The sequence below is a fragment of the Cetorhinus maximus genome, chromosome 5 (genome assembly GCF_964194155.1).
Source record: "Cetorhinus maximus chromosome 5, sCetMax3.hap1.1, whole genome shotgun sequence".
Lineage (NCBI taxonomy): Eukaryota > Metazoa > Chordata > Chondrichthyes > Lamniformes > Cetorhinidae > Cetorhinus > Cetorhinus maximus.
In genome coordinates this window covers 38435282-38449897 of record NC_135883.1, presented here as the reverse complement: position 1 = coordinate 38449897, position 14616 = coordinate 38435282, and the positions used below count along the sequence as shown (strand labels likewise).

The 14616-nt window shown below is 42.7% G+C and overlaps 1 protein-coding gene across 1 annotated transcript in view; it reads left to right on the top strand.

Moving 5' to 3' along the window:
* Positions 1-3121: 3121 nt before the first annotated feature.
* Positions 3122-14616, top strand: part of pgbd5 (piggyBac transposable element derived 5) — a 58396-nt gene continuing 46901 nt past the window's right edge. The window contains exon 1 of the mRNA XM_078541774.1: positions 3122-3502. Within this exon, the coding sequence (XP_078397900.1) occupies positions 3169-3502 (334 nt within the window). The 5' untranslated portion in view covers positions 3122-3168. The remainder of the gene's footprint in view (positions 3503-14616) is intronic.

The following is a 14616-nucleotide window of genomic DNA, read 5'->3' as shown; positions in this document are numbered from 1 at the left end:
CTTTTCCCTTTTGTCTATGTTTTGCTTTCATATCTAGCTTTTTTCACTTCACCCTGCTTTTTTAATGTATTTTTTTGCATTATCATTAGTTACTCTTTTAGCGAGGACTTTCATTCTGGCCATGTTCACGTGAAGCCCATCCAGGAGAGGCTACTTCTGCCTCAGAACTGGTTCCATTGTCCCGGGAATCTGAATACTCCCCTTCTATACCATCTCTCCAGCCACACGTTTATTTCTCCTATTTTATCATTCCTACATTGACTAGCATATGGCACTGCAAGCAACCCCTGAGATTACTACTCTTTAAGTAAGTACAGATCTATAAGATTGCATAATGGTTTGATAGAGTAGCCATACAGATGTTTCCACTTGTGGGGCAGAGCAAAACTAAGGGCCATAAGTATAAGATTGTCATTAATAATGTTATGATGTGGCAGGTGGTATTTGCCAGGCTGACCAAATCATAAAGAGAAACTTGGCCACGCTATCACAACAATTTTGCAATTTGTATTTATGATGAGAAGGTTTTTGCACTGAAGTCAGAAGTAATGAGTCCACTACGACCTTTAGAGATCTTAAAGATTAAATTAAAACATTTATTAACAAAAGAAAAGGAAACTTAAACACATAAGACTACAGTTACACATTTACATTTAATTTTATTATAGTTCCCACAAGATTTTTTACTTAACTAGACTCCCAACTACACACCCCTTTCAGGCAACAGTCCAAATAGATTCTAATCTATGAAACATCCAGCTTTATTACCACAAGCATCCACTGTTTCTATAAGGGAGGTATTTCACAGCTTCTCTCTCCCTCTCGCTCAACAATGGAACTCCAAAGGCTTTTAACACAACCTTGGTTACTGGAACAGCAAACTTCACCAGGGTGGCTAGAGGCTTTTTCCACAAGTCTGTTTCACACAATGCATCTTTCAAAGTCTCACACTGCCACGCCTCATACAGCTTTCCATCTTTCTTTAAATATATTTTTCCCTTTTGACCTGTAAATCCCATTGTTTCGCCCTTACTTTGGAAGTTACTTTTCCCAGAATATAAAACTCTTTTATGTTGTTATCATGGCCAGCACTTTTGGGAAAAATAAACTTAAATAACTTTGCCTTATTTATCTTGCCAGCTGTAAACATCTTATCATATCCCCTTGAAAATCAAATAACCTCTCAACTTATCTAAAAATGCAAATTCCATTCACACTGTATCTGCTGAGACTTAATTCTAGCTTACCCATCTCCATTTCAAATGATTGCTTTACACTGAATCCTTTCAATGATTCAAACCTTGCAGTCTGACTGTCTGCAGTTTAATTAAACTAGACACACACACACAAACAGTCCCCATAAGCCTGCTTCAGTATCCCACAGTAATATTAGGGGAAAAATTATATTTTCCTTATAATAAATACGCCAGAGAACCTAGGAGAAACCTCTTTACCCAAAGAGTGGTTAGAATGTGAAAATGCTACAGCATGGGAGTATTAGAGGCAGGCAGCACAGGAGAAGCTGGGTAAACACGAGGCGGAAAGAAATTGGAGGTGCTAACAGGGTGTGAATGAAGAAGTGGGGAGGAGACTTGCATGGACCATAAACATTGGCATGGACCAATTGGGCTGAATGGCCTGTTTCTGGATTGACATTCTACGCTGTTGTTACACTTTTCTCTGACATAAATACTGGTGAATTATTAAGTGATGTCCTATGGAAACTGGTTAATCTTGCTGCAGGACCTACATTACTGCACAATATGGTTTATACTGCAATAGAAATTGACCTCAAAATGTTGCCAAATTCTAGGGACTCCGTCCATAACACACAAATTACAAAGAAATCCTGGACTGATCAGGATTAAAACAAAAGGGGCTTAGAACAGGATTAAATATTATGAAGATAAATATAGAGCAGAATGATCAAATACTCAACTGGCGAGGTTTTTATCTGCCTGATAGCATTGGATTTTGAGCCTTTTTTGTTCTATCCTTCCCAAGGTGAATGCTGCAAGTTAAAAGTTGATGATGGGCTCTGCCACCATTCGCTATCGGACTGCCACTGCTGCTTGTTGCATAGGCTAACACTACTGAGGCCACTGCAGGTGCATTGTTTACAAGTGTTGATGGCATTTTATGCATTGGTTACCAAACCTGGTTTTGTTTAATAATTGGTTGCCACTGCTGTTCAGTGCATTGATTGCTGGTATTAGATATGGACACTTGTGTCAATTAGTACATTGGCTGCCATTGGTGTTGCCACTATACGTGCCAATGCAATAGCTTTCATTGCTACTCAGATCACTGGCTGATGTTGCTGCCGCTCAGTATATTTGCTGTTAATGTAGTCAGTACATTGTCTGTGCCTAGTGCCTTATTCGCTGTTAATGCCAGTCAGTACCAGTGCTGCCCAATGCATTGACTGCAGGCGCTACTGCTAATGCTAGTGCATTAGTACTCTGTTACTCATGCGTTTCTTGTTCCATTCATTAGCGATGGATGCTGCTGGTGTATTGACTGCTCGCAGTGGTGGAATGGCTGCTGATGCTGCTCGCGTTGCTGGAACCGTTGCAATGATGGCCGATAGCGTTTAACACTGTCTGCTTGTGCTGCTCCTCCGTACATTGCCTGCAAGTGTACTCCCACCCGGTGCAATGGCTATGGCCATGCACCCACTTGTGTTGCTTTCAGACGCCGCTCCCTCTGTCCATTGAATGTAGCTGTTGCTCTGGTTCAACTGCAGGTGTCGCTCTCATTGCCAGTGTATGGGTTGCCGATCAACTCCCTCCATAGCTACAACACCTGCTCTTACTATCGGCGCATCGGCTGCAGGTGTCACACCTCGTGCCGCACCCAACGCAACCCAGAAGCTCCATACTTCACTGAGGCCCCGCCCCTCCTCATTACGTCCCGCCCTCCCAGTGAGGCACTCGCACTTCTGAACGAGGATTCGCCCCGCCCAGGTGAGACCTCCCCTCCCCTCCACTCCCCTCCCCTCCCCTCCACTCCATGATGTCCCGCCCTTCCGGGTGACGCTCCCCCTCTCTGGGACCTCGCCCCACCCCTCCTTGGGGCACCGCCCCTCACTGAAGCCCCGCCCCTGCTCGCGCTCCCACTGGAAGCTGTCATGCGCGGTTAGTGCGCGGCTGCTGCCCCTTCATTTCCATGGCGACCGAGGAGGTGGCCCGGCGGAAAGCTCTCTCCCTGTCCCGGCTCCGGGCCGCCCGTTCCCGCTACCAGAGCCTGCAGATCTCCGACGATGTGTTCGGGGAATCGGGCGGCGACAGCAGTAGCGACGACAACCCGTTTTACAGCACCTCGGCCGGCAGCTCGCAGTCCGACTGGGGGGAGGAGGAGGAGGTGGAAGAACCGGGGACCGGGGGCAGGAGGCCTGGGGATGGGGGACAACCCACCCTGGAGCCGGGCGACAGAGAGGAGGCGGCGGGATGGACGGAGAGGCTGAAGGACATCGCGTTCCCTCCGTTCGCCGACTTGACGGGTAAGAGGCAGGGGAGGCCGGCCCGGGGGGGGGAGGGTGACCGAGCCCCCGGGGGTGGAGGGGGGCCGGTGAGGGATGGGCAACACCGGTGGGTTCGGCTGTATCCTTTCCCCCCTGTTGTACTGCTTTCCGTTTCGCTGTCTCCGCTCGGGAAGGTGGTCCCGTTCCCGGAGACCTGAAGCTCTGGCGGCCGCTTCAGTCTTGACTCCACCTGCGCTCCGCGGGTGTTTGCGGAATCCACTCCCTTCCTGAAAGCCGCATTTAACCCGCAGAAACAGCGTCTATCTCATTCTTCTCCCCCCCCCCCACCTCAACCATCTGGTGCCGGGGGAAACTGGGCTCCAAGGGTTGGAGGGATTTTCTTAACTCCCCTGTCCTTTTCTGTGCTGGAGATGTCACCTCATGTGTCAAGGACATGATGGGTCTGTGAGACTAGCCGGGGAAATTCTCAATCACTGTTAATGCACGACTCTTCCTTCTCTGTGTAATAATGAGATCCATTCCTGGTTGAACTGTAGTTGTGAATTATTTACCGCACATGGCTCGCTTTTGCTGGACACATCGTTAGGGGTTGGAACTGTTTTCGGTGTTCTGCTTTTGAATGTGTTGATTCTGTTCATGTAGCAATCAAAACGGAAATGCCTGTCAGAGGTAAATGACTTTATTGTACAGCAGATAATCATTACATGGTCAGCTAAATTCTGCAGAAATCTATAAGGCTGGGTGAGAGTTGGAGACAAGTTGGAGAGAAGTAACGCAACGACTGAATTGTTTTGCCATCCTCTCAAAGCACAGGAATTTGTTTTATTACATTTTTATGCTTTACATTATTGCAGTATTTGGTAGACCAGTTTGTTCACTTTTGATTCTTCTATTTCATGAGTTATTAATTTTCATGATCTAGGGATTATGAAAAGCAGTGCATTTGCTTGTTGCATATAACCTGCTGCAATCCCTAAATTAAATTATTTAATAGCTGTCTCGCTTATCTCTGAATTCTCTCCACCCCCTCACCCCCTATCAGTTTTGTAATGGTTGAGAGAAAGGGAAGGTTTTATATTATAGTTAACGTGCTTTACTTGGTTCTAATCATTATCTACAAGTGCTTAAGATCGTACCACAAACTGAAGGAAACTAGCAGCAGAAGGTGATGATCAAAGTTTCGTGCTCAGATGCCCAATGATGATGAATTCTGACAGTTCCAAATATAAATTTCTATTCATCTATATTGATCATATGGTGAAACACAGCAGCCATACATGTAGAGCAAGCACTGAAAACTGTAATCTTTATCAAATCAAGGTCAGGATGGGAAGAGCTAGAATGATGGTTCTGTGGATAATTTATTGTGAAGATTAGTGTTTGGTGTAACACTTTCCAGGCAGGGTTAATATTTCAAAGTTTGAGATGGAAAGGAAGAAACAGCCACAAGTTTTAACTAGTTTGCTAGCAGATGCTGATTTGATTGTAACCTCCCGCCTACCCCCAATAACCTTTCACCCCGTTGTTAATCAAGCTCTGCCATAAAAATATTCAAAGACCCTGCTTCCACTGTCTTTTGAGGAAGAGTTCCAAAGACTCACTACCCTCGGAGAAAAAACTTCTCCTCATCTCTGTCTTAAATGAGCAGCTGCTTATTTTTAAACAGTGACCCCTAGTTCTAGATTCTCCCACAAGATGAAACATCCTCTCCACATCCACCCTGTCAAGACCCCTCAGGTCTTAAAGGTTTTGATCAAGTCACCTCTTACTCTTCTAAACTCTAGTAGATACAAACCTAACCTGTTCAACTTTCCTCATAAGACAACCTACCCATTCTAGGTATTAGTCTGGTAAACCTTCACTGAACTGCTTTTAACACATTTACATCTTTCCTTAAAAGAGGCGACCAATACTGCACACAGTACTCCAGAAGTGGTCTCACCAATGTCCTGTACAACAGAAGCATAACCTCCCTACTTTTGTTTTCAATTCCCCTTGCAATAAATGATGAATAAATGATTAATTTTCCTAATTACCTGCTGTACCTGTATACTAGTCTTTTGTGATTCATGTACTAGGACACCCAGATCCCTCTGAATTTGAGCTTTGCAATCTCTCATCATTTAAATAATATGCTTTTTGATTCTTCCTGCCAAAATGGAAAAGTTCACATTTGACCACAGTATACTCCATTTGCCAGGCCTATGCCCATTCACTTAACCTATTTATGTCTCTTTGTAGCCTCTTTACGTCCTCTTCACAACTTACTTTCCTACCTATCTTTGTGTCATCAGCAAATTTAGCAATCATACCATCTGTCCCTTCATCCAAGTCATTTATGTAAATTGTAAAAAGTTGAGGCTCCAGCACTGATCCCTGCGGCACACCACATATTACATCCTGCCAACCAGAAAAGACCCATTTATTGCTACCCTCGTTTCCTGTTAGTTAGCCAATCTTCTATCCATGCCAATATATTACACCCTACATGATGAACTTTTATTTTCTACAATAACACCTCATTAAATGCCTTCTGGAAATCAAAGTATAGTACATCCACTGATTCTCCTTTATCCACAGCACAAGTGACTCCTTCAAAGAACTCCAATAAATTGCATAAACATGATTTCCCTTTCATAAAACTATGTTGACTCTGCCTGATTGCCTTAAAACTTTTCAAGTGCCCGTTGTGTTACACCACACAACACTCATCTTTAACAATAACTTCTAACACGTTCTCTATGACAGATGTTAAGCTAACTGGCCTGTAGTTTCCTACTTTCTGACTCCCTAACTTTTTGGATAAAGAAGTTACATTTGCTATTTTCCTATCTAATGAAACCCTTCCTGGATCTAGGGAACTTTGGAAAATTAAAATTTAAAAAAAGTAAATCCACGCAGTCAGTGTCGTTTTTGACATTGTTGCTTTGTAGTTAAATTTAAGTTGTATTTCTTGCATTGCCCACCCCCTTTTAATTCACACTCTCCTGTTCCTCATTCTTCAGGTGGATTGCAGTGGTTCTTTTTTGGTACCTTGCATTCCTCTGTTTCTTTAGTCCTTCAAACCTCTTTCTTGCTTCTGTCTGTAGCTGCACCTCACCAGTGGATGTTATTGGGTAAGGCCCTTTCTCCCTCCCCTGGTTATGATTGAGAGGCAACGGACCTGCCAACCCCTCAGTGAAGTAGAACCTGCCGCCTTTCTGTTGATGCAGGCTCCTTCCTTCTAACTGGCATTGTGAAGCATTCTTATTAAGATACAATTAATCAAAATGGCTTTGCAAATGTTTGGACAGAATTTCTTAGGTCAAGCCCATTTGAGAATCATCAAGTTACATGGGTTCTACTTTCTTTGTTTTTTCCCTTCCTGCAAGCCCTAAGCACTTTGCAATTGAGAGTTTCTTTTCAAAACATCTGTCGAAACTGGAAAGCTTTCAAGCTGAACGTTTCTAGAGGATTAACAACACAGAAACAGGCCATTTAGTCTAACCAGTCCATGCTGCACTTAATGTTGATTTGGTTTTGATCACTGAGTATTAAATGTGGTTCTCTTGCCATTGCCTAGAACAATTTTCAACTGATTTTTAGGATATTGGATTGACACAAGCTTTCTTGGGATGTCAGTGTTACTGACAAGGTGAGCATTTCTTCTCTATCTCTAGTCACCTTAAAGAAGATGGTGGCAATCTTCTACCTATATGAACCGCTGCAGTCCATGTGGTGAACGTACTATCATAATGACGTTGGGGAGGAAGTTTAAAGATTTTTGGCCTGGTGACACTGAAGGAATGGCAATATAGTTCCAAGTCAGGCTGGTGTCTAACTTGGAGGGGAACTTGCAGGTGGTGGTGTTTCCATGCACCAGCTATCCTTGTCCTTCTAGGTGGTGGAGGTCACAGGTTTGGGAGGTGCTATTGAAGAAGCCTTAGAGAGTTGCCACACCAGCTGTGGATGGTACACACTCAACCACAATGCAGCACTTGTGGAGGAAGTGAATGTTTTGCTTTATGTAATGCACAATATAACCTATCTGGATATTTTCTAATTGAGAAGAGGGAAGAGAGGCACAAACAAATAAATTACCTCAGGTGATGTCCAGATAATCCATTCTCCCATATTTTCCACCCCACCCAAAATTCCTTTTCTTTCAACTTGTGAGCATTGCTGGTAAGATCTGTATTTGATGTTGGTTCCTAATTGCCTTGAGAAGATGACAGTGAGCTGGCGCCTTGAACTGCTACAATCCATCTGGTGTATATATACCTACAGTCCTGTTAGGAAGGGAATTCTAGGTTTTTGACCCAGTGACAGTGAAGGAACAGCAATGTAGTTTCAGGATGTGTGTCTTGGAGGGAAACTTGCAGATGGTAGTGTTCCCATGCGTCTACTGCTCTTATCTTTCTAGGTGCTAGAGCTCAGGGGTTGGAAGGTGCTGTTGAAGGAGGCTTGTCAAGTTATTGGAGCGCATCTTGTAAATGGTGCACACTGTGCGTCAGTAGTAGAGGGAGTAAATATTTAGAGTGGTGGATGGGGTGCCGATCAAGTGGGTTGCTTTCCCCTGAATGGTGTTACGATCTCAGCTGAGATTACCCCTGGACAAACCTGATTCCAGCGTGGAATCCAGCTTGATAGATACTAAGATGAAAGCAAAATACTGCGGATGCTGGAAATCTGAAATAAAAACAGAAAATGCTGGAAAAACTCAGCAGGTCTGGCAGCACCTGTGGACGGAGAAACAGAGTTTGGAACAAGGCTGTAATAAGGTCAGGAGTTGAGTGGCCCCTGGTGGAACCCATACTGAGCATCAGTAAGCAGGTTATTGCTCAGTGAGTGCAGCTTGATACCAGTGTCTATGATGTCTTCCATCGCTTTGCTGATGATCAAGAGTAGACTGATGGGGTGGTAATTGGCCGGTTAAGAATTGTCTTGCTTTTTTTGGATGTGGCATACATGGATAATTTTCCACATTGTCGGGTAGATGCCAATGTGTAGCTGCACTGGAACAGCTTGGCTAGGGGTGTGGAAGCTCTGGAGCACAAGTTTTCAGTACTATAGTCATGATGTTGTCAGGGCCCATAGTCTTTGTTGTGTTCGGTGCCATCTGCCATTTCTTGATATCATCTGGCTAAAGACTGGCATCTGTGATGCTGAGGATCACAGGAGGAGGCTGAAGATGGTTGCAAATGTATCAGCTTGTCTTTTTGCTCTTGAGTGCTGAGCTCTCTGATCGCAGAGGATGGGTATGTATGTGGAGCCACTTGCTTCTGTTATTCTCTAATTGTCCACCACCGTTCACAACTAGATGTGGCAGGACTGCAGAGCTTAGATCTGATCCATTGGTTATGGAATTCCTAAGCTCTGTCTATTACAGGCTGCTTCTGCTGTTTGGCAAATCCTGTTGTAGCTTCACAAGGTTGGCATCTCATTTTTAGGTGTGTCTGGTGCTGCTCTTGGCATGCTCTCCTACTCTCCTCATTGAGAGTGTGTTGAAGAAAATTTTCTACAGTAGGATGTTTCCAGTCCAACAAAAAAGGGAGGTACTTGGAAATGAGGTGGGCCAAGTGTTTCAAGAAAACATTTAGGGGACAGTGATCATTGTATCTTAAGGTTTAGGCTGGCTGTGGAAAAGGACAAAACGCTCCAGAGCAAGAATAATGAACTGGGGGAAAGCCAACTTCAATCAGATAAGAATGGTTCTGGGCTGAATAAACTGGAGTTAAAGGTTGGCAGGAGACATGGTAGCTGAACAATGGGCTACCTTCAAAGAAGAGAATGTTTAGGCACAGTCAAAGTATATTCTCTCGAAAGGGAAAGGTAGGGTAAACAAATCTAGAGCTCCCTGGATGACAAAAGAGATAGAAATTAGGGTAAGGAAGAAAAAATTTGCTTATGACAGGCATCAGATAGAAAATACAATTGAAAACCAGGCTGATGATAGAAGATTCAGAGAAGAGGAGAAAAAGCAAATAAGAGAAGCAAAAAGGCAGATTGAAAAGAGACTGGCAGCTAACATAAAAGGGAATCTCAAAGCCTTGTATGGGCATATAAATAGTAAAAGGGGGAATAGGGCCTTGTAGGGACCAAAAAGGGGATTTATGTATGGAGGCAGAGGGCATAGCTGAGGTATTAAATTGCATCTGTCTTTACAAAGGAAGAAGATGCTACCCAGGCTATGGTGGAAGAGGAGGAATTGGATAGGCTGTCTGTACTTGGGTTGATAAGGCATCAGGGCCGGATGAGATGCATCCAAGGATACTGAGGGAAGTGAGAGTGGAAATTGCAGAGACATTGGCCATAATTTTCCAGTTTTCCTTAGACTCAAGATGGTGCCAGAGGACTGCAGAATTGCAAATGTTACACCCTTCAAAAAAAGTGTAAAGTTAAGCCCAGCAACTATAGGCTAGTCAGTTTGAGTTCAGTGGTCGGGAAACTTCTAGAAACAATAATTTGGGGCAAAATAAATAGCTACTTGGGACAAATGCAGTTTCATTAAGGAAAGCCAGCATGGATTGTTGGAGGGCAAAGTACGTTTAACTAATTTGCTGGAGTTTTTTGAAAAGGTAACAGAGAGAGTTGATGAGGGCAATGTTGTTGACATGGTGTACGACTTCCAAAGGGGATTTGATGTAGTGCCACACAACCTCTTGTGTGCGAAATAATGGCTCATGGAATAAAAGGGACAGTAGCAACATGATATGAAATTGGCTGAGAAACAGGAAACAGAGTAGTGGTTAATGAATATTTTTTCGGGCTGGAGGAATGTTCGTGGTGGAGTTCCCCAGCGATCAGTGTTGGGACCTTGCTTTTCTTGATTTATATTAGTGACTTAGACCTTGGTGTACAGGGCACAATTTCAAAATTTTCACATGATATGAAACTTGAAAGCATTGCAAACTGTGAGGAGATAGTGTAGAACTTTCAAGGGACATAGACAAGTTGGTGGAATAGGTGGACAGCCGACAGGTGCAGTTCAATGCGGAGAAATGTGAAGTGCTGCATTTTGGTAGGAAGAACTGGAGAGACAATACAAAATAAGGGAGATAAGGCTCCAAAGGGGGTGCAGGATCATTGGCACCTGGGTATACATGTGCATAAGTTATTGAAGCTGGTGGGGCAGGTTCAAAGCGTGGTTAATAAAGCATACAGTATCCTAGGCTTTATTAATAAGGGCATAGAGTACAAAAGCAAGGAGGATATGTTAAACTTGTATAGGACACTAGTTGGGCCTCGGCTGGATCCAGTTCTGGTGCCTCACTTTAGGAAGGATGTGAAGGCAGAAAAGATTCAGGAGAATGGTTCCAGGGATGAGGAACTGCAGTTATGAAGGTAAATTGGAGAAGCTAGGACTGTTTTCCTTGGAGAAAAGAAGGTCGAGAGGAGATTGGGTAGAGGTATTCAAAATAATAAGGGGTTTGGACAGACTAGATAGGAAGAAACTGTTACCGCTCGTGAAACGATCGAGAATGAGAGGGCACAGATTTGAAGTAATTGGCAAAAGAAGCAAAAGTGATGTGAGAGAGCTTTTTCACGCAGTGAGTGGCTAAGGTCTAGAATGTACTGCCCAAGTGTGTGGTGGAGGCAGGTTCAACTGAGGCATTCAAAAGGGGATTAGACTGTTATCTGAAAAGGAAGAATGTGCAAGGTTGCAGGGAAAAGGCAGGAGAATGCGACTAAGTAAATCGTCCATTTGGAGAGCCGGTGCAGTCACAATGGGGCTGAATGGCCTCCTTTTGTGTTGTAACAATTCTATGATTCTGTGAACCAGGGTTTATTGCATGATTTGATGGTAGTGGCAGAATGAGGGATATGCCGGACCGCGAGGTTACACATTGTGCTTGAATACATTTCTAGTGCTACTGATTGCCCACAGTGCCTCATGGATGAGAGGGCATGAGCAACAGACCCATAAGTGCTGTGTGGGATTGAGGATGGTAACCTGGTCAACCTTGTGCTAGGTGGTTATTTGCCTGGAAGATTTGGTGCATCACTGCAGGAGTTACTGGCATTGAAGCTGGAGTTTCAAGTTTTTTGCCAACAGCAGCAGCTGCAATTCAGTAATCTTAATCAATCAATTTATCTGTTCACCCAAAAAAGGATAAAGTGCCAGTTACTGCTGAAATTTTACCCTCCATTTCTCCTATCCCTGCAATTGTATTCCCCATAGTGAATTCCAAAATCTCTTTTGTATTCAGAAATTTAAATACAAGTTAACCACATTGTGAATCAGATTTGTTGGAGAAACTGTACTGAGATATGAAAGGGCGCCTCCTTTGTTCTTGATGGTTACTGGTGACAATTTTGACAGATGTATCTATGCTTAATATATTAAGACCAGAGGAAGCCAAATAGTGAATTTGGGTAAAAGCAAAATACTGCGGATGCTGGAAATCTGAAACAAAAACAGAAAATGCTAGAAAAACTCAGCAGGTCTAACAGCATCTGTGAAGAAAAAAAACAGTTAACGTTTCAAATCCTTATGACTCTTCAGAGAATTTGGGTGATTGCTTTGTGTTTGACCCTTGACAATTATTTCATAAAAATATTGACTGAAAATAATTCAAAGGCTGAATTAGACAGATTCTTAATTGACAAGGAAGTCAGAGGGTATAGGGGGTAGGAAGCAAAGTGGAGTTCAGGCCACAATCACATAGCCATGAACTTATTGAATGACAGAACAGGCTTGAGGGGTCAAATGGCCTACACCTACTAATTCACATGTTTGTATTTGATTATAAATGAACTCTTAAACCTGTTGCTCTACTTTCTAAACTTTAGAAAATAAATTCTAAATGTAATAAGGAATTCAGGAGAAACTTCATTACTGAGAATAGTTAGAAAGTGAAATTCATTACCACATGGAGTGGTTGAGCCAAATAGCTTTCAAGGGAATAAGACAGTTATGCTGATAAGAGTTAGAGGAAGGTGGAAGGGTGTTCGTGTGGGGCATAAACGCCAGCGTGCAGCAATTGGGCTACATGGCCTATTTCTGTGCTGTAAATTCTGTCAATTATTTTGCCGTTTTTAGATAACTGAACAAAAATCTTGGAGGAATGGGGGAATTTAATTGCTATAAACTGTAAGCAATGAAAATAATCTAGTTAAGAAGCACTAGGTGAATTGTTGCACTTGTGTAGCATAAAGATGATGCATAGATTAACATGGTTGCCGCTAAACCATATGTTTTTTCCTCCATCCTCCGTGTGCATATTACATGTACAAGCCTCTGTACATGGATGGAAGTTGCTGTGGTGGTTATAATGTTCACAGACATTTAAAACTTGCATTTATGTAGTGCCTTTCAAGACTTCAGGATGTCCCAAAGTACTTAACAGCCAATGAAGTACTTTTAAAGTGTATTAACTGTTGCAATATTGGAAATGTGACAACCAATTTGCACATAGCAAGCTCCCTGTTTTACTGTTGTCGATTGAGAGATAATTATTGGGCAGGTCATCGGGGAGACACCCCCGCCCCCCCCTGCCAAACCCCCGGCTGGAATAAGGCCATGGGACCTTTTACGTCCACCTGAGAGCAGACGGGGCCTCAGCTTAACATCTGATCTGAAAGATGAGCCTAAATTTGTTTTTTGTGCTCAAGTCTCTGTAGTGGGACTTGAACCCACAGCCTTCAGATTCATGCGAGGATGCAACAGCTGAGCCATTGCTGATACTAGGCAAACCAAATGTTACAATATACAATTTGGGATGGAACTGTTAAGTGGGATGATTTATTTCTAATAATTGCATCCGATCTCAGTGATATTACACATGAAGTATGGAGTATCGTTATTATCTTCATATTTTAAAAATAGGAACACATATGCTATTCAGCCTCTCGAACCTGTTGTGCTATTTAATTGGAAATTAACTCCATCTACCTGTCTTGGTTCCATATCACTTAATACCCAAATAATTGCATAGCAGAATCTGCCATCTTAACCTAGACATTTACATTTGACCCCCACACTGCAACCCCCCTCCCCCAAAACAATTTTTAGGCAGAGAGAGTGAAAAAGTATTTTCTGACATCACTCCTGAATATTCTAACTCTAATCTTAAGGTTATGCCCCCTTATTCTGAACTCTCCTACCAGAGGAAATAGTTTCTTTTCCCTACCTTATCAACTCTTTTAATCATTTTAAACATCTCAAATTATATTACCTCTTAATCTTCTATTATTGAGGGAATACACACTTTACCCAAAGAATTCTCTTATAAGACACATCAATCTTGAAGTTATTAACTTCTGTAGGGACCACAAAAGTATGCCACAGCCCTCTGGAGAATTCTTCTCCGTTCCATCTGTTCTCAGAGGTAAAACTTTAATTTACCACTTCTTGATTGTGATTGAGGATGCCTCAGCCCCTTGTTCTATTTACTTTTCAATACTTCCAAGCTAAAGTGCTTGTTGCATTCTTTGACATAAGACTCTGTGGAGGACCACTGTAGATTCTTTCATTAGTTTCAAACTATGCAATCTCCCTGCTTCTGTTCCCTCACAAAATTCAAACTGAGATTACACTTCACCTGCATTCCACACAATCAATGAAGTTAGTTTTTTTACTTTGCTTACAGTGCAGGCCTAGCTAACTACTTTGGTAATGAGCTGCAAACCCTTGAGGTCCAAACTGCAACTAAAAAACTCTCCTAGCAAACATCCAGATAAGTTGAAGCCTGAAGAAGTTCCCTAAGCTCCATTCATTTCCATGACAACATAGCCTGTTCTTGGCTGTCCTCAAACGGGCCTTTAGATTAATTAATCCCTCATTTACAGTTTCTTCTTTGACCTGATGAAGTAAGTGTTTTGCAACCTTTCAGAATTTGCTGAATGCTTTTAAACTAATTTGCGAACATATGAATTTGGAGCAGGAGTAGCTATTTGGCCCATTGAGCCTGCTCTGCCATTCAGTAAGATTATGGTTGATCTGATTATGGCCTCAACTCCACATTTTGCCTACCCCCGATAACCTTTTTATTCCCTTGTTAATCAAGAATCTGTCTACCTCTGCCTTAAATATTCAATGACCCTGCCTCCACCAGTCTCTGGGGAAGAGAATTTCAAAGATTCTCAACACTCTGAGAGAAATAATTTCTTCTCAACTGTCTTAAATGGGAGACTCCTTATTCTTAAACTGT